General features: G+C 47.9%; 1 protein-coding gene across 1 annotated transcript; it reads left to right on the forward strand.

Moving 5' to 3' along the window:
* The first annotated feature begins 12,442 nt into the window (after positions 1-12,442).
* Positions 12,443-19,859, forward strand: IL13RA2 (interleukin 13 receptor subunit alpha 2). Its single transcript, XM_088538562.1, has 8 exons — positions 12,443-12,473; positions 14,054-14,205; positions 15,443-15,596; positions 15,974-16,094; positions 17,889-18,073; positions 18,185-18,342; positions 19,046-19,190; positions 19,753-19,859. The coding sequence occupies exons 1-8, from the start codon at positions 12,443-12,445 to the stop codon at positions 19,857-19,859; spliced, it is 1,053 nt and encodes a 350-aa protein (XP_088394688.1).

Raw genomic sequence — 19,859 nt, forward strand, 5'->3', positions numbered from 1 at the left:
TGTGATAAAATGCATAAAAGAATGAAGGAGAGATGTCATTTATTCCTTATTTTGGTTATAATAGTCCTGAGTAAAAGGAATTTTACGCAGGAATTTTTTCCTGCTGAGGAAAAAAAAGAAAAAACTTCCAGTTACAATTTTTTTTGTTTTGAAGTCCCAATATTTTAAAACAAAGTGAAGCAGACTGGTTCATGTGTAATAGTTAAATACACTATTGTTTATATAGTGTAGTCGCAAAGTACGGCTTATTGAACAGTTAGTTAAAACTTAATTTGTGAAGTCGTCATTACCAATGGCTGCTTACATAAATATTTACTTAAGAAAACATGCTGGTTTATTTATCTTTAATTGTTTTTCAAATCATTGAGATAAAATGGGTACTTAAGCTTTTAAAATGAGTGTTTTTCACTAAGGGCGATTTCAGAAAAGTCTTGCTAAGGCTAAATGATTACGCTTAATATAATTCAGTAGGCAAGACTTGCCTCTTCTGCACTTGCAGAGCTTAACAATTTAAGAATCGTTTTTTGTCTTTCATTTTCCTTGGAGTGATCCTTGACGATTAAAAAATGCTCTATTTTAGTCCAATAGCCACAGATTTGCTAACTGGAAAGAAATTAAATTGTCACCTAGATCATGTGGCTCGAACAGATTGACACTACTATTTCTTTTTCATATCTTAAATGTGTTCTGATCCTAAAGTAATACTTCTTTTTTTTTTCCCAATTAGAGCTAAATTCATTCTTCATAACTCACTGATTATAGAGAGGTTTTTGCATTGATTATTTTTTATTTCTTGAAACAGTACTGTGTTTCAGGGAGATAATAGCTATAATCACATGTAAGAATTAAGAATTCTCTTGCAGTATGCCAGCTGATTACCAGTTATTTAAAGTTTAGCCATTATTTCCAAAATAACTTGAAAAATGGTTATTAGTTGAAATTAATTGAGGTATTCATTTTGATTTGTATAAAACCACTAAACCAGCAGTTACATTTTTACGCATTCTGGTGTTCTTCCACACCAACTTGCTAGAAGCAGTCTTGCTTTGCCTTTTTCTGGAATTATTCCAGCCCTCTTCATGCTTTTCAGCAGGCGTCGGGGGGAGGATATTTGTTATTCCCACACAATTTCCTTTTAGCTCAGCAAAGGTTCAGGCCTCCCAGTATCCACAGGAGCAGATGGAGGGACGGTCCAGCATGAGCACATGGATCTGTCCTCATCTTTAGCTGCTTTCACAAACACTCCAAAGCCAAGTCACGATTAGCCATCCCCTTCATGAGGGAGCATGGGGGAACAACTGCAAGAGATACAAAAAAAGCTGATATTCCCCCTTAAAATTGCCAGTGGAAATAGTTGCTGTCTTCCCTGCGTGGGGCTTCACTTACCATCCCCTTTCTTCCTTTCCCTTTGGTTGCTTTTGGCACTGGTGATCCCAGAATCCCTGCTCCCAGCACTTCATATATTCAAGATAACCTTTTTTCTATTTTGTTTAGGATGTAAAATGATTAATATTTGGCACAGCGGATGGGAGTTTTTAAAAACATTTATCAGAGACCTGCCTGGTTACTATTATGGCCATATGAAGTTTATACTGTTAAAGGAAAGAACTTTAAATGCTTTAGGAAAATTCATTAAGTTTTCCTAATAAATATGAGTTACACAAATGCTTTCTTTTTTAAATTGTAAATGTTATGCAAAGTTACTGCAATAATGTGATATGAAACTGTAAATTACGAAGTGAAGCAGCATACTGACAGAGGGCTTATGGCCTTGTTTATTTTTATTTTTCTTCTGTTTCGTTGGATGTTTGAATGGCTGCAATATTTCACAAGGGAATGATCTTTTTTTAAAGCAATAATGTCCCAAATGTTGTGAGATCTTAAAGTAGTGGCATTAAAATGTTTGTTTTCAAGTTTGGTAAGTTTATATGCAGCATCTCAGAGATGCTTCATAGTTACCATAAAATAGAGCTAATTCCATGTGCTAGTTGGGGTATTGCAGAGGATCCAGAAACCCCATTATACCCCTATGGCTGAGGCTCCTCCAAAATAAAACTGAGAAGTGGAAGTATTATAAAATGCAGAGAGATACATTTGGAACAGTAAATAACTATGGCATGAATCATCATGATTTCTGAGTAAATCCTAGCTCCACTGAAGTCAATGCAGATCGTGCTGACTTCAGTAAATATTTCACTTTTATAGTTTATAGGAAAGAGAAGCTGCACACCATGGCAGACATGGCTCAGCTAAACTTGTCTGACATGGGCAAAGCTTTAATTTCTGAATTTTTGGCAGTAATGTCCTGCAGGGTCTGCCATAAACTAACAGAATTCCGAAAGAAATGACTGAGATTAGCGATCTCTGGTAAATCAACAGCAACTATAAAAGTATTGCATAAAAACAGAAATACTATTTTCCACATGGAAAGAAAAAAATATGAGAGAATACAAGTTACCATTTTTCATCAAGAATTTTATAGTACAGATCTCTGGAAACAAAGATTTGGAAACATGAAGGTAATAAAAATAATCTGCTCCTGTGAAGAAAACAATTTCTGTTGATTTTGACTGATGAAAGAGGTGGGATTTCTGACCAACTTAATTGTAGTTTAAACTTGCCACTGTACTGGAGTAGTTTGACATAAGAAAATGCAAACTTCTTTATCTCAAATATTTCTCATAGCACAATTCTGACAATGTATAATTTAAAACTGTGCTTACATGTTATATTTATTCAACAGATGTTTAGAACTTTAGACTTTTTTGAAAACATCATAGGCAAAGAATTGCTCTAAGTCTGCCTAGCAAATTGCTATGGAAGGAAAAAAAAAGATATTGTAAAAACAGTGACATCAGTCATATTCAGTTAAGATATTTTATAAACAAATACATTTTAAAAAGTATATTTTAATGTGTTTTCTATATATGCTTCTTTAAAAAAAAAAACACAGAAAAAAAAAACAACAAAAAGCTTTCACAACTCCTTTAGTATCTTAGCAAACCTTACTGGAGAATAGCATGAACCAACAGCAATTTAAATCCTTTTAAGAAACTTTCCATTGACTTCAGTGAAACCAGAATTTCCCTCAATAGTTTTGTAACTGAGCCGTAGCCTAAAATAAGTCTCTTCTAACGAATTCTTGGCACTAAGAAGGATTTCTGCAGTTCTTTCAAATTGCGTGAACGAGACAAACTTGACATTTTCTCCCCACCACTCCTCCCCAGCAAAGCTGTGCTAATTTTCTCCAGGCAGATTGTGAAATAGCTAATATTTGGAATTAAATCCCAAAACACTTTTTAATTGTGCTTTGTTTTTAAATTGGAGCGAACCAGCACAATCTTTCCTGACTTTGTTTAGGATTTGGTTGTGCCGTTGCTGGCACAGAAGCTCCTATTATTCCGTGTTAAGAGTCTTTCTGGAGCATGTGCAAGATTGGGCTCCGCATATGCAAATGTTAATAAAGTTCTGTTTACTGAATCCGTGTGTTACAGGAAACGTTGCTGCAACTGTGGGAATTCCTGGCTTGCAACTGTTAATGTCATTTCCACCAACACTCAATGCAAATCTTTGCAACGCCCCTGGAAGGCATTGCAGAAAGGTGAGGTGTATTACGTGGGGAACAATGTGAATACTTTTTTACTGTTGTGTAATGTGTAGAACAAGGAAAACGTGGTTACTTTACAACTCTCACTCGGTCGGTATTCGGTTATTTTAATTTGTAACTTGTGGTTATGAAAACTCGGAAAATGTAACCAAATGATCAGTGTGTAAATGTGTGCAAGACCTGACAGAAGTAGTTCTGCGGCACAGGGTGATCATTTAGTAGGATGATAAAATTGTGTATATATTTACATCTACTTGATAGTGCATTTTAATTTGGCATTTCATGTTCTTGTAAAGTGCATTTTCCACATTTCTGAGGATTGTCTACCTGTACAATACTGTATCTTAAGTCTTTTTTCAGGACTTCCATTATTGCTGGAGCTTCCAAACATGTATATGTTTCTTTTGAAAAACGTTCTTACTGTTATTTTTTGTAAATAGCTTTTGTATTGAATTTGCATGGATAAAACCCACATTTCCAAAACCAATGTACATAGTCTGTGTATAAAATACAAACCGTTTCATAACTTTAATGTAGTCAAGTTATTGAATTTGATTTTTTTTCCCATTTTTACATAGTTATGGCAAGTCAGTCAGTGAGAGTTTGTTGTATGTTCTTTCAAATGTCTTTTTGCTGCCGTTTTGAGAGATGTGACCTCCCTGATTACATATCAGGAAATATGTTCTCTTCTTGTGCCAAACAGAACAAATGTTAACTGTTAATCCAGGAAAATGTGGGACACTTCATTGCATAAAGGCTAATAGAGGTTCTGTTCGACCAGCAGGCAAATGGGTGCTCCGAATACATGAGGACAGAGCTGCCTTCACTTGTAGCAGTTTTATTTATTTTCTTTATTTATTTGCACACTTTCCACTCTTGCAGCCTGTGTGTTTAGCACTAGGCATTTTTCTGAGTCTTGCTTAGGAGTTATAATAAGAAGTTTCTTAATCCATCTTAATCCAGGATGGAAACTCCAGCTGAAAGAGGCGATGAGCTTCTCTCCCCTGCTCTGGTTCGGACCTCACAATAGGAAAGATCAAGTTTTGCATCACTTGGAGTCATGAAATGCCAGATTTGGCCTTAGGGACACCAAAATGGCTTTTTTTTTTTTTTTTTTTTAACAGTAGCAGCAGGTAGAGCTGCAGAGAGTTACTAGAGCAAATTACACAAACACAGGTTAAAATACAAGATTTTAATAACTTTTCAGCCCAAATTCCATTGTTTACTTCAGCACCTTCTGCATAATTACAAAGATCTAAATATTCCAAGTAAAAGATTCCCTTTTACACAGATGTTTTATCTCTGTGAGGTTTTTCATTCTATACCTGCACCTATCTAGCAGTCCTTTTTTCTCCTCCCAATGAAGCACAATTTGGGACTTTGCAAAACGGGAATGGAAGAACAACATTACAAAGAAGCAGTAACATCCCTTGAAAAAGGCATCTAAGCAGCTGGTATGTGGTGGGTGTTTTTGGTTTGGTTTTTGTAGTTACAGTTGGAAGTTTGGTGGTTTAAATATTCCATGAGTGTTTAGTTCCCATCTATAAGGAAAGTTTTTGCCGTGTGAAGAGGCTTTCTGGGTCTCCGGGTGCGATGGGCGATCGGCTTCTCGTGGTGGATCCACAACCCAGGAGATCCCTGTTGGTCCTCAGGCGCCTTCCTGGGGAAGGTCACAGTCGGATAACGGTAATGTTAGAAGCAGAAGCTCTATAATTTCAGCTCTATCATTTCCCTCGTTGGTGCATTTTGAGAGAAATGGAGTTTGTGCAGTTCTGCAGTGTATTTTTTTCCCAGGTGAGCAGGAACGAGCGTGTTCCCTGGTGTTGGCACTACCAGCTGTGACACTTCCCTGAGCAAAGCCCTCCTTGGAGCCGTGTCCTGTATCCCGAGCTGCCAACAGCGCTGCGACACGGCAGGCTTCCCATGGAAGCAAAGAGTAGGTGCTTTGCAGCTGGAAGATTGCATTGATTCCACCAAGATTTGGGTGGAATTGATGTATTGATTTATTGATAAATTTGATTTATTGATCCTTATTACAACGCTTGCTCCCCCAAGCACCGCTCCGCGCTTCTGCCTCGTTCCCGTGCTGTGTCTGCTCTTCCATTCTTCAGTGTCCAGCGTGCAGAAAAACTGTGTCTCACTATTTCCACCTGCTGTTTTGCGTTAGTTAAGATTCATCGTCATGTCTTTACCCCTTAATTATCCTTAATCATTAAGTGATGGATGTGACTACAGTGCTCCAGATAGCTATGCTGTTCAGATACTCTGATACTCTTTGGTTTCTTGATATTGTCTGAGGGTTAAAAAAATACTTAGTATTTTCCAACTCCTTCACCATTGTTTCACATAATTCTCTTATTTCTGACACTGTATTTAAGCATATTTTAATGAAATACTCTGCCTAAAGTATTGCTCAAATGGCTGTTAGGACCCCTCAAGGAATATTTTTCAAAAGCTTCTGAGATGCTTAATGTTGCCACAACTTGAGCACAATAAACCTATTTACAAAATGTGCACATAATTATTTCTTTTTAATTAGTTAGGTCTCATACTGGCAATGGAAATCTCATACTAATAACGTTCTATTTATGCAGCCAGAGCATAAATGATAATATCTTGTTCTACCTGCCACAGCGCTGCTTTCACAACAGAATGGTGCATAATTTGGCCCAATAATTAATTTATAGCTATAGCAAAGGCAGCCTAAGAAGACTTCAACTATGTTAACTTTTTTGGATTTCACAGGTGATGGCTAAAGACTGAAATTTGTGTCATCCTAAATGTAGTTTTCATTATAGTGCTGAAGTGGAGCAGCCAGACTGTGTGTGGAACTGCTGTAGTTTTATTTTTTTAAACTGATATTTAAATGTGCCCAACTGAATACTTGTGTTTTTCAGTGACTCAATCAACATCTATCTTTAGAGTGTTAAGATGAGCTTTATTATAATTATTTCACTATCAGAAAGAATAGATAAAAGATTTCATAAATATATCTTGCGCACACACAGATACCGAGTTAGTGTAACCTTTAGATCAATATTTTCAAGTTGGAGCAGTGATAAATGATTTATCCAGAGAGTAAAACCAGGAGTTGTGCATGTGTTCTGTTATCTCATCCTCACTAGCCGATTTGGTTGTAAATAATGTGATTTCTGGTCTAAGCTTCCAAGTGCACAAATCTTTGAAAAACATCAGCCGAGCCACCCCGTGCGTTCTCCAGCTCCGAAGAAATTCAAGCAAAAGGAACCCAGGGGATTCTCTGCAATTTACAGCAATATCGTTTAGAAATGGGTAAGTTGTGCTGAATTGGGTAAAAAATGCAGTTTCCTCCCACCGGTGAGCAGGTGACGTGTGCGGCTCCCGTGCTCCGTTCTGGGTTGAAATCAAGGTTGTTCTGTACTTTCCCCAGTAAGAAACATTTATACAATGGTGAAACCGAGACGCTGCCAGCAATGATAAACTGTGTGATTTTGGCTCAGGCAACGTAAACGTCTTTTTCCTCGGAATATCAGCTAGAAGATGATTGTATTTCTGGTGAATAGTCGGGCAATTCCTGCATGCTGTGGTATCCCACTCTGCTCTCTAGATTTGTTAATGTTTTGCAGACTGCTGTTTTATGTTCTTAGAAATAAGGACGGAGACACGCTGACCCACGACCTGGCTGCATGTGTTCTGTTTTATCTCATGCAGATATTTTGCCTTTGCTATCAGTTTTTTAGCGTTTAATATCTAAAGTGACAACCCTTGTTGCACTTAGGGAAAAGGCGCTTTGCTTTTGCAGAGCGGGAAGCAGCTGGGCTGCTCTGAGAGCAGTTTTTCTGCTTGGACCAAAAGCATCTCTAAAAGCTGCTGCTTGGCCAATGCAGGAGGGATTTCGGAGGACACAGCCCCTCTCTCCAAGAATTCAGGCGGCTTCCCCATCGATTTGAGGAATATCTTTTACCAAATCACACAAGCTGCTGAGATCTGCTACTGAATCAGTATTTTTCTTTCCCCTGATAGGGAGATTTCTCTTAAGCCAGCTGCACTCCCTTCTGTTAAGGGCATTTCATCCAAATGTTGATTATCATTTGTTGGTAATGATGGTTAATTACAATTTGTGTGTGTGTATGTATGTTATATATGTATCTTAAAGCCTGTTGGAACACTTTTCCCATGGCAATAGGATGAGGAAGCACAAGGAGCTCTGTGCTGAGCTGGGGCATCTCCTGGCACGGGGCCGGGGCAGTTTTATATATATATATACATATATATATATATCTTAAAGCCTGTTGGAACACTTTTCCCATTGCAATAGGATGAGGAAGCACAAGGAGCTCTGTGCTGAGCCGGGGCATCTCCTGGCACGGGGCCGGGGCAGTTTTCCAAGCAGGATTCTGCCTTCCGGAGCCGCGTGGCCCTGTCCCTTGTCCCTTCTGCCAAGTGGGGGGCTGCAAAGCCACCCTGGGGCTCCCCCCTTCCCTGCTCATCCGGCTCCGCGTGTGCGGCCGGGCACGTCGAGGGGTTTCGCCACTGTGGGAAGAAGCCGGGAGAGCTCCTGGGTGGGAGCAGCCCTTCCTGCCAAGGCAAAACTGCACCTGGGAGACGGAAACCTCCCTCCGCTTCCACCTGGCAAAGCCCCCGAGCGCCGGGGCCACCCGGAGCGGCAGAGCCCGCGGGGTCCCCTCGGATCCCCAGGTGGGATTTTCCCCCCTCCTCAGCTGTGGGATGGGCAGCTGGGTCAGAACCGATTTCCTGGGAAAAGGATAGAGCGAAGCCACATTTCGGTGAGAAGGAGCCTGCTGGAGCTTGCTGGGTCCCAGAGGAAGTGGGGTCCAAACTATCCCATGGCAGAAATGCTGGAGCATGGGGTCCAAACTATCCCATGGCAGAAATGCTGGAGCATTTTGCTTTCAGGCGCTATTTCCAGCCCGCTCAGCAAAAGCAGCAGCTCAGCAGCCCGTGGACCCCCCGCTGCAGCCCCGCGTGTCCCGGGCGCATCCCCCGGCGCGGCCTCCGTGCGCGCTGGCCGCCCGCCAGCCCCGCGGCCGTCACGAGTTAGCGGGAAGCGCCGCGTCCCCCCCTCCCGGGACGCCCCTTGGAGCACGTCAGCCGCCGGCACCCCCGGCACCCCCCGAGGCCGACAAAACCCGGCGGCAGCCCCGGTGCGCGCGGGGAGGCCGAGCCGGGCGCCGATCCCGGTTCCTGCATGTGCGTCCCGGGCGTGGAGCGCTCCCGGGCTCATGCAGCTGCTGCAAAGTTGCTCTCCAGCAGCCGGAGCGCGTGCCGGGCTCGCTCCTGCCCCGCTCCCGCTGCAGCTGAGGAACGGCGCCGTCCCGCGCGCTCCCCGGCTCCAGGGAGAATCCCGCAGCGTTATGGTAAGAGCTGGAGTTGTTGCGGTTCGGCGGCCGCTCTCTGCCGGGTGCCTGGGGCTGCTTCGCTTTACGCTTTCATTTTGGTCCCGAAACGCAGCGTAACTGCTCAGGTGCAATGCAGAATAGTGAGCTCTGGATCCCGGCGTTGCCACAGGAGTCGGAACGAGTTTGCTGCTATTCCCTGTCCTTTGCAAAGACTCCTGCATTCTTGCAATGGCTTTGGTTGCTCAGGGCGCTGACGGTGACATCCGAGCAGCAGCTCTGCAGGTGGCTGTGGCTCCACTCTGTGTCTTTACGCTGTTGTTGTGCATCCCGGTCCCTGCAACACATGGTGAGGTTTTTTTTTTTTTCTTTCCCAAAATATCTCCTTTATCCTGTGTTTTTCGTTTTATAGAGGGAGATTTATTCAGCTCCTAGTGTGTCTAGCAGAAGGCAGGCTTGTCCTAAGCCAGCACTGCCTTGCCAGCTAGAAAAGCCACCTGATCCCGGCCGAGGGCACTTGTCCCCACCACGCGCTCTGTCCATCGGATGCATCACATTGTTCAAGCCAGGGACGAATTTCCTTTTGCTTCGCTCAGCACTGGGGCCAAACCCCACGCTTTTAGCAAAACGCTAAAGCAAAGAGCATTTGGGCACCAGCCGTGGCAGCAACGGGCACTGGGTCCTGTCTGTGCCCGCTCCGCCAGCTCGACGCAGGATGCTCTGGCGCGGCAGAGCCTCCCTCTGCTTCCCTCCGTGTGCTCCTGCCAAGGGGCCACTGCCAAGAGCGGCTGGAGGGAGTTTAGAGAAAGGGAAATGGAAAGGGAAGAGGAAGGGGAACCGGCCATGCCAGCGCGGAGCCTTCCTGGAGCTCCCGGCACCGTGTGGAGGAGCCGCTTCCTGCTGTGCCCAGGGGGGAAAAACTGGCACCCGGGAGTCCTGCTGGCTTCCAGCGGGATCGGCTTCCAGTGGAAATTCCTGGTGAGCGGAAAGCGTCGTCACGTAGCGCCGGGACTACCCGGACAGGGGCCGGGGTTTCCCCTCGCTCCAGCTGCCGGAGCGCTTGGCAACGTCCAAGCCGTTGTGCTGGGCTCGGGGCGGACGTGCTCTTCCATAGCCGTGTGTCCCGTTCGGAGCGGAGCCCTTTGGCATCACGTCTCGTGGAATGGGAAGATGCTCCTAAATGTCCAAGTTGCACCGAGGAGCTGTGAGCCGATGTCCGCAGGGGTTGGATACGGCGGCGCTCCAAGCTCTCCAGCCCGGCCAGGCCACTGCACGGGTGGGTCCTGTCCTTGCAAGCACCGACCACTCACGGTTTGGGGTTTTCCTGCTGTATCCATGCAGATTTTTCTCAGGACCTGACCCAGTTCCAGGACTCTGGACCTGGCGCTCATGGAAACGAGGGACACGCGGCCGATTGCAGCAGAGAGGCCTGTGGACACGGGCAGGACACCCGCGGGGACAGCCACAGCCCCCCACACACCAGGGCAGCCGCCACTGCCGCATGGCTCTGACCAGCGCGTCCTTCGCTCCTGCGCCACCTTTATATTTTCATGATGTTATTATTACTTTATTGTAGCTTGGCTCTTTTTGCAGGCAGGGCAGCGCGGTGGCTTTGGTCCCAGCGTGGCCCCAAGCCACCCCGCAAAGGGTGCCTGGAGCTGGAGGGGACAGGGACGGCGGGAGGGCATGCGGGAAGCCACCACGCAACGGGCAGACGGAGACACCGTGCTCAGGGTCCCGGCTGTGCTGGCCCACGTCTTCCCATGCAGCCCTCTGCTTCTTTTAACCTGCCTTTTGAAACCACGTGCAAGTGCTAAACGAGCCGTAGTTGGGCTGAGCAATCGCGTCCTGCCCACAAGCCCCGCTCGGTGCTTCCATTGGGGAGCAATTCCCGCTGCCTTCCCCGGCGTCCCCTCCTTGTGCTGGATCCCCCGTCGCGCCGACAGAGCCGCTGTGTTCCAGGCTGCCTTGGACGTGCTGCAGGCTCACACCAATCCTTGCTTCTCCACGGAAATTCTCCATTTCCAGCGGGAAAATCCTGCCATTGCAGCTGGGGAGTGCCTGGAGGAATTCGATATTTGCTTAAATTGGGGATAAGCCTTTCAGGTTGTTGGGTAACATCCCTCAAACCCCCGCTTTGGTGTTGCCTGTTGTCCTCACGGCCGTGCCCAGACCCTGTGCAGGAGCAGGTTGCTCTCCTGCATTTACACCAGTGAGCAGCCCTGGGGGTGTTTTAATAATCCAGACTGCGTGCACTGTTTAATACTGAGTTTATTACCCGCAATAACCTCAGGGATGTATTGCATGGGCTCAGGTAGATGTTGCCATCTTCTTGCACAAGCAGAGCTTAAGCATTAGCCTTAAGCTATCAGCAAGAGTCAAGATATATGTATTTACTTATTTTTTTATATATATATATATCTAAAGTAACCTATAGTCTTTCCACCAGTGATGCAAGTGTAGCTTTTGGCTCCGCTGCTGGAGCCCTGGCCAACTGCAGCAGGACAAGTGCACAGAAGAACCCAAAGCCAAAAGCCCTGTCCAGAGTTGAGCAAAATGTGTCTTTCTTTGCTAAGACCAGGACTAGGCATTGGCTTTTAGTATTTTCTGGTGAAAATGCCACAGAACACAGGCACCTCCTATGAGGTGCTCCGCTGACAGACGGAGACTCATTGGGCACGTCACCCTTTCCGGAGAAGCCTCGCTGCTGGCTGCAGCGCAGCCTGACTTTCCTTTGGAGAATGTGCTTAGCTGGCCAGAAACGATTGCAAACGAGGCCAAAGCCGTCCGTGTGTCACCAGCGCCAAAAGCTTAAAAAAACACAAGCCGCCATCCTCGGGGAAATGATTAATCCGTTTTGGTAAACGCGCAGAACGCGCGCGGCGGCTGGCGGAGCTCACCCTGCAGAGGCACCTCGGGCCCCACGTGTGTGTTCGTGTGTCCCTAACGCCTTGTCCCTTTGTGCCTCGTTTGCAGCGTCCCCGCGCGCTGGCCTGACGCCCCCCGTCGCTCGCCATGGCCCGCGGGCGCGCGGGCGCCCTGGCCGTGCTGCTGCTGTGGGGCTGCTCCTGGGCACCATCCTCATCCTCATCCTCCTACCACACAGCAGGTAAAGCCGCGGGGGCTGTTGCTTGTTGCAGCGCGCGGATGGAGCGGGAGCGCGCGGATGGAGCGCGCGGATAGCGCACGGAGCGGGGTTTGCGCGGCAGCAACCGAGGAGCTGCACGTCCTGTTGGCTACAAGGGCAGCACAGCTCCGTATTCCTGGGTTTCATAACAGCTCCGGGATGGTCCCGGCTGATCCTTCTCGTGGCAGGTTTTTCTCTGCGCACGGCGGAGCTCCGCGCTGCTCCGATCCCGGATGCCGTAGGCAGAGCCGAACACGCCCTGGCGAAGGCTGCTAAATAAAAGCTGTTAACTAAAAGCAAAACCTGGCAGCTCCCTTTGCGGCTCCCTGCAATGCAAAGGAGGTGGAGAAGGGATTTTTATTTTTTCGGGAAATGCTCGGGAGCAGCTCGCTGGCACGGCTGGGTAACAGAGTGTGGTTAGTGCAAGTGGCCGGAGCGATGGTGTCTTGGTGTAGAATGGCTTAGAAATAGGAAACGTGGCTCTCATAACAACTCTGCACTGGCGTTTGGGACCTCTATGCATAGCTCTGAGGCCCAACATTTATCCTGGGAGGATATTTCCAACCTCCTGGGCAGCAATCCCACATCAGCAGTCCCACTCTGCGAGGATCTCCCCTGGTGGGAGGAAAAGTGCCTTATTAGTGACTTGGGAAATACCAAAAAGCTCATTTTTCCCTCCAAACTACTCCAGTTTGTTGCTCCGAGCCCCAACACCACCCAAAATGCACTCACGAATCCCAGATTTACCATCTAGCACAGCAGCAGACCATCCATGGAGCTTGCCCCATTCAGAAATGCTGGATTGCAGCAGTGCAGCCCACGGGGCACTGTTATCTGGGAGGGCTTCGTTGGGAAGAATAAATCTTCCCCCGGATTCCTGCAGAGTCTCTGAGGAGCCCATTAAAATTTGATTTATGCAGTTGTCTCCCACTGCAAGGTGTTCGCAGGGCCTGCTTTCACAGGGGGAAAAAGGGAGGAAAAAAGGGTGTAAATCTTGACTGGGATGCAAAAAGGGAGTCAGGAAGGCTGTGTCCTTTCCAGGGACAGCACTGGATGAACACGGCCGGGAGCAGGGCTCGGATCACTGCAATAAAACTGTATCCTCACACGGAGACTGTGCAGAAATCCAGCTGGAGAGCTTTGCCTCTGGACACTGTATGCAGAGAAAAATGACCTGAGACGTTATAAAAAATTGGCTTCGTTTGAGCTAATAAAACTGAATAGTCTTGATAGCTTTATGTCATGTGATAGGAATTCTCAATAAGGAGCTGAGCTTTTAGGAAGCATATCATCATCTCAGTGAGAAAACCATCCAAAAGATACTCTGCTTTATTAACATATGGCAGTAACTTAAAATATTTTAATAAAAGCCAGATTGTCTATAAAGGTATATTTTTTTAACAGTTGATAGAAGTTGCCCAAAATAAGAATGACTTTGTCCTAACTTTTTGCTTCTGTATTTTCGTTTTTTGGGGTTTTTTCTTTTTTTTTTGGTCTTCTTTCTCATTAACATCTAACGTACTTGAAAAGACCAGTGAAAGCCCCATGGGATGGGTGTGAGGCATGGCTATACCCCAGCTATACATTGCCCTGGTTGCAGGACGCGTTCTGCTGCGGAGCTTGTTGCAAGCGCCAACGGCGACGTCTGCGGGGGCAGTTGTGGGTAAACACCTGCAGATAAAAGTGAGGCCGTGCAGAACCCAGAAGGTCATTTCGGGAGAGCAGTTTTGCATTGCAAAATGATGACTCTCCCAGTGCTTCCTTAGACGCACGGGGTCCGTTCCTAGGTGCCCTGGCAGGATCCGGGCTTGCCGGAGCACATCCCGTGCAGATCCTGATCTGCAGCATAAGGTGCTACTAAATGTTCAGCCAAATCCCTCCCTCTCCCAGCAGCCGCATTTGCCCTGTGATGACATTTTGGATTATTTTTTTGTTCTCGTTACGTCAACATCTGTTTAAGCCCCCGCGTTGTTCTCCCTCCAGTTGCTGCCCCCCGAGACCTGCGGATTACGGATCCCGGCCTTTTGGGCTCCCTGGACGTGGAGTGGGAGCCGCCGCTCAACGTGCAAACGTCCAACGAGTGCACGGTCAGGTACAAGTTCGAGTACCGCAACGCAGGGGACAGGGACTGGAAGGTAAGTCAAAACCGCTCAGCGTGGGCCCGTTCCACTCTCTTTGCATAGATTTCATTAATTATCCTAACGAAATAATGGTCCCTGTATCCAGGAGGGTGCTTTTAATTCCTGTTTACTTACGGCTTTTAGATATCTAGCTCATCTTTGCAATAACGTTGCCCATCTCAGCCCCTTGCTGAGCCTGCAGGTGCTGGAAGCTGCGATGGGATTGGGATGGAGACCTTGCTTGCCAGGAACCAAGTCAAGCAGCAAGCAAAAAAAAGAAAGAAAAAAAAAAAGGCAATATCAAAAAAAAAAGGGCAAAATTCCCTGAACACCAGATATAAAAGTGACTCATGCAAGGCAGACCTGAAAGGTGGAACAAAATCAGCCCTTGTGCCTTGCCAAAACTTTGACCGCAGCTGAGATTACAAAGAAGAGTTGTTTTAAAAGGAAAAATACAGCAGGTCATGGGGAAGCAAGAGCCGGGGCTGCCCGGCCGAAACCTGCAGCTTGGGTGGGCTCCTCCGTGCTGGGACGGGCACCGACTGCACCAGCCTCCACATCCGAGAGGCAAAAAAATAATACATCTATATGTGTATATTTAAATACATTATATATATATATATATTATATATATGTACACATAAATATATACATATATATAAATATATATATATATACACACACCTCAAAGATACGTGCGATAGCTGCTGGCTCGGCTCCTTGCTGGCACGGAGCACATCCCCAGGTGACACTTGTGCTGTCCGATGTGTCATCCTCGTCTCCTGGGAGCCCCATCCTTTTGCACATCCTTCCTTCTGCTTCCCATTCCCTCGGTGCTGATGGGCCCCGTGTTGCTACTGGCATCATCCGGGTGCTGGGGATGTCCCCAGGCCGCTGCCTGCTCCGTGCTATTGTCACTTCTGTCCCCGTGGGTGGTGGCACTTGAAGGCGGTGAAGATATTCTGGGGGAAAACGTCCCCTGGCCTAATGGGTATCCAGCGATTTCCACACTCTTCGCTGGTTGCCAATGAAGTGACGTGCCCGAGGGGACCCATTTGGCACCTTGTCGGCCACTTGCCTTCCAACACGGCTGGAAACCCCGCGGGCAGGAGAAGCAGGGTAGACACGTGAGGAAACTCAACATTAAAGCACCAGCCGAGCCCCAAAGCAGCCGGAGCAGCAGCTCTGTTTGCAAAGCGTGCGGCCCGCTTAGCGGCAGAGGAGGTGCTTATAAAGTCTGTCTTTCAACCAGGTGATTTTTACTAGGAAACAAAAATTCAGAGTTGGCTTTGACCTCAGCAGGACGGCCGAAGCGAAGGTGCAGACGCTGCTCGAGGGCCGGTGCACCGACCACGTGGAGGTCCAAAGCGAGTGGATCCAGGCCAGGTTCCAGGCGCCGCTGCAAGGTGAGCGTGGCTGGGAGCCCCTGCCCGGGCTACTGTCACCTGCAGCTTGGTGGCCACAGACACCGCGCTGGGGAGACACCAAAGCATCAGCCAGGTCTCCTGCTGCTCCTCCTTGCTCATTGCTTCGTGTCCTGCTCCTCTCTGGACGCCGCTGGGATGCCCAGATAGACCCCCAAGGCCAAATAACGTTTTTATTATCTATATAATATAGATATACACTACTATAATATAGATATAATACCACTATAATAGTGACTGGCCCTTTTTTCTCTTCTGACTGCAATGCGCAATTGCTCAAAGATGTAAAAATTACTTTTTTTTTTCTGGCTCAGCCCGAATAGCACCTTTCTAAACAGCCCTTATTTCCCATTTGACAGGCAAACTGGAGTCGGAGGTTCAGGATTTTCACTGCATCTACCATGACTGGGAATACCTGCAGTGCACGTGGCAGCCGGGGCTGCTGGCGCCCCGCGGGGCGCGATACGGCCTCTATTACTGGTAGGTACCAACAAAACGGGGAAACAACAACGTCTTGTGCCTTCACTGAAGATACCCTGAGCATTTGGGCCACCCCTTAGGTCACCAAGCCATCAAGGTGGCCACCTTGGCACGTGCTGCCCATGTGCAGGAATCAGATGTACTTCCCCATTGCTCCTGCTTAACTTAATGATTCCTTCTTTAAGAAAGAGCCTGATTTCTGCATTTTTGGCCAAAGCAAGTGCTACATTTGTAGCATGGGGCATGGAGGGTGACTTGGCTTTGCTGCCCCCAGGCAGCCTGCAGGCAGAAACCTGTCTGTGATTTAAAAATTCCTTCCACATCGCTCTTGGAAATGCTGCGCAAAGCAGCAACACTGCTTGAAAAGCAAGTTAATAACCTCAAAGGTTCTTTGAAGAAAACCATGGAAATTCATGATTCAGTCCTGGAAAATAAACAAGTAAATAAAATAAACCCTCTTTAAATGCTCGTAATGGAAGCAGGCGTTTGGATCCGGAGTCTGTTGTATAACATGAGTGGGAGGGAGGCGGCGCAGCCTCTCTTTGATCCCGTAAGTTTTTGCAGCTTCCCGGCACACGGAGTTTTGGTATGGATCAAGTTGGAGCACTCTGAGTGCCGGGGCCAGAAGCAGCCCGGCTGCAGTGGCACTACCCCAGAAGGGCTCTTAAAAGGCGGCAGAAAATAGCACTTTTGGGGACTGGGGCCAGCATGCATGCAATGTGTGTGTGTGTGCAACGCGTGTGTGCAATGCGTGCAATGCATGTGTGCAATGAGCATGTGCAATGCGTGCAACGCGTGTGTGCAATGCGTGTGTGCAGTGCATGCGTGCACTGCGTGCAATGCGTGTGTACAATGTGTGCAATGCGCATGTGCAACACGTGTGTGTGCAATGCGTGTGTGCAATGTGTGTGTACAATGTGTGCGTGCAATGCGTGTGTGCAATGCGTGCAATGCATGTGTGCAATGTGTGCAATGTGCGTGTGTGTAACGCGTGTGTGCAATGCATGTGTGTAATGCATGTGTGCATCGCGTGCAATGCATGTGTGCAACGTGTGTGTGCAATGTGTGCAATGCATGTGTGCAATGTGTGCAATGTGCGTGTGTGTAATGCGTGTGTGCAATGCATGTGTGTAATGCATGTGTGCATCGCGTGCAATGCATGTGTGCAACGTGTGTGTGCAATGTGTGCAATGCATGTGTGCAATGCGCATGTGCAACGCGCGTGTGTGCAATGTGTGCAATGTGTGTGTACAATGCCTGTGTGCAATGTGTGCAATGCGTGTCTGTGTGTGCAATGCGCGTGTGTGCAATGTGTGTGTGTGTGTGTGTGTGCAATGCGTGCTCTGCATCCCCATCCAGAGCGCAGGGATGAGGCCTGAAGGCGGGAGAGGCTGCAGGTCCAAGCCAGCACCACAGTCCTCATACGCGCCATGCCTGGCCCAGTCTGTAAAACAACCTCACAAGCTATGAACGCACTCTATTCTTTTTTATTTTCCCCTTTTTTTTTCTTATTTCCCTCCTCCCACACCCTCCCTCCCTGCCTCCATCCACAACAGGCCTCCAGGAGATGAGATGTCTCATACGATGTGTTTTGGAGTCACTTCCAAACTTAAAGGGTGGTAGGATGGAGGAGATATCCGTGGCTTAGGTTTGGGCATTCCAACCCAACCATTCCAAAAGAAAAAAAACAGAAAAGAGGTGGGGGGAAGGCTGTATTGCAAATTACTGCTATACTTACTGCTTTTTTAACTCTTTATTCTTTTTTTCTCTGTTGTTTTCCTGACACATCTCCAGGTACGAGGGCCTGGACCACGCCGAGCAGTGCGATCACTACATTCAGGACCACGGCATCAACGTGGGCTGCACGTTGCAAAACCTGAGCCAGGCAGAATACAAGGACCTGACCATTTGCGTCAACGGGTCGGCGGCGGCCACGCAGCTGAGACCTCTGTACGTCACCGTTCGCCTCCAAAACCTAGGTAAGAACCTGCAGCGAGCCCAGGTGAGAGCGAGAACCGGGTGTGAGGCCGGATGCCCATGTGGATGAACCGAATCCGCTCGTGTCCTGCATCGCTGCTCTTCCCTCCCAGCCAAGCCGTCGCCTCCGGAGGGGCTGCTGGTGTCCGTGTCCGGTGCGGAGGAGCTGCGGGTGACGTGGAGCCCGCCGGGAGGGGAGACGCCGGCGCAGTGCCTGGAGTACGAGCTGCAGCTGGCGGCGGAGCCGGGGGGCAGCGCGGCCGCCTGGGAGGTACGAGAGGAGCCCGGGAAGGGGCTGGCCGGGATCGGGATCCTGCCTGCTGGCCGGGATGGGGAGGATGCCCGTGGAGGAGATCCCTGTCCCGCCACCCTCTTGCCCGTGCTCCTGCGCCGCTTCCTGCTGCATCCTTCAGCTGCAGTCTTAAGAGCAAAAACGTGAAAATTAATTAACCATAGGGACCCCATGTTCCCTCCTGTTCTAGATAGAATCATAGAATCATAGAATCATAGAATGCTTAGGGTTGGAAGGGACCTCTAGAGATCATCTAGTCCAACCCCCCTGCATACGCAGGGACACCTAAAGCACGTGGCACAGGACTGCATCCAAGCGGGTTTTGAAGATCTCCAGAGAAGGAGACTCCACAACCTCTCTGGGCAGCCTGTTCCAGTGCTCTGTCACCCTCACTGTTAAGATATGGATCTACTTAGCCAGTCTCATGAAGGATTCCATTAGCACACACGAACAGCAACATGCATGGTGGGGACATCTGAATGTGTACATTTTTAGTAGCATAATGTCCACAGTCATCTTGCTGGCACTGTTTGGCCCAAAGCTATTGTGAAATCACTTAAAACGGCCAAACCGCTTGCAGAGTCTGGATAACGTGCCCAGAAACATCAGCCCACGCCAGAGAGCTACTGGCTGTGGGATGTAATTCCTTGACCTTTGCTTTCCATGTTGTTTTGCTTCTCAGTCTGTGTCAACACAAATGGAGACGGCCTTCACCATTCCCAAAGAAAACCAAAGCCGCGTTTCGTGCGTCCGTGTCAGGGGCCGAACAAATATCCTCTGTGCTGACCAGGGCTTCTGGAGCGAATGGACACAAGAGTGTTTCTCGGGTATGGAAACCCAAAGCAAGCGGCATCGCTTCCGTGACGCTTGTAAAGCCGGGTTGGGACAAGGTGCTGGTGGCTGCAGATCTGCTGGTGTCCAGTGCCGGGGATGGATCCTGGTGCAGTCCCCCTCAGTCTGATCCAGCACAGTTGCACTTACGGCTTTGTTTCTCCATGGCACTTAGCAAACGAGACCCAGAATAGTAACCTTTCCTCACCAGGAAGGAAAAAAAGGCCCTTAGAGACCCTTCTCCACCTATCCAGGGCTTCCAGATGGATTCGGCTGAAACGAGGGCTGTTTTTAGGAGAAATAGGGACAAACTGAGAAGAAGGACCATGCCTTAACTCCCAAAGAAGCACTGACACTTCACAAAGCCTAGACTCCTCAAGGGCTGCTCCTATTTGCCTTGGTCCTGTCATCAGGAGATGGTTGCATAGAGGTGGCTGCAGATAAATGCTCTGCTGGAGGGCAGCAGCTCACTCGAACACGCAGACTTTGCTTCCAAAGAGGCAACACGACCTGTCCTGCAAACTGCCATTGCCTTAATCACTGTCATTCTCTCCACAGCATCCAGAAAAGAGGACAAGTGGCTATTTATTTTCATCCCAGTCATCCTGAGCTGCTCGTGTAGCCTCATCATGTTGTTGTTCATTGGCCAGTGCAAGAAAAGGTAA

This window comes from Tinamus guttatus, unplaced genomic scaffold (assembly GCF_059628265.1).
Source record: "Tinamus guttatus ecotype Peru unplaced genomic scaffold, ASM5962826v1 Tinamus_guttatus_pri_ptg001087l, whole genome shotgun sequence".
Taxonomy (NCBI): domain Eukaryota; kingdom Metazoa; phylum Chordata; class Aves; order Tinamiformes; family Tinamidae; genus Tinamus; species Tinamus guttatus.

Excerpts from the sequence above, each read along its gene's own strand:
- IL13RA2 (XM_088538562.1), top strand. The coding sequence starts at position 12,443 with ATGCTCGGGAGCAGCTCGCTGGCACGGCTGG. Across the intron at positions 14,206-15,442 it reads CAGGGGACAGGGACTGGAAG|GTGATTTTTACTAGGAAACA; the intron begins GTAAGTCAAAAC and ends TCTTTCAACCAG. Across the intron at positions 18,343-19,045 it reads GCAGCGCGGCCGCCTGGGAG|TCTGTGTCAACACAAATGGA; the intron begins GTACGAGAGGAG and ends TTTGCTTCTCAG.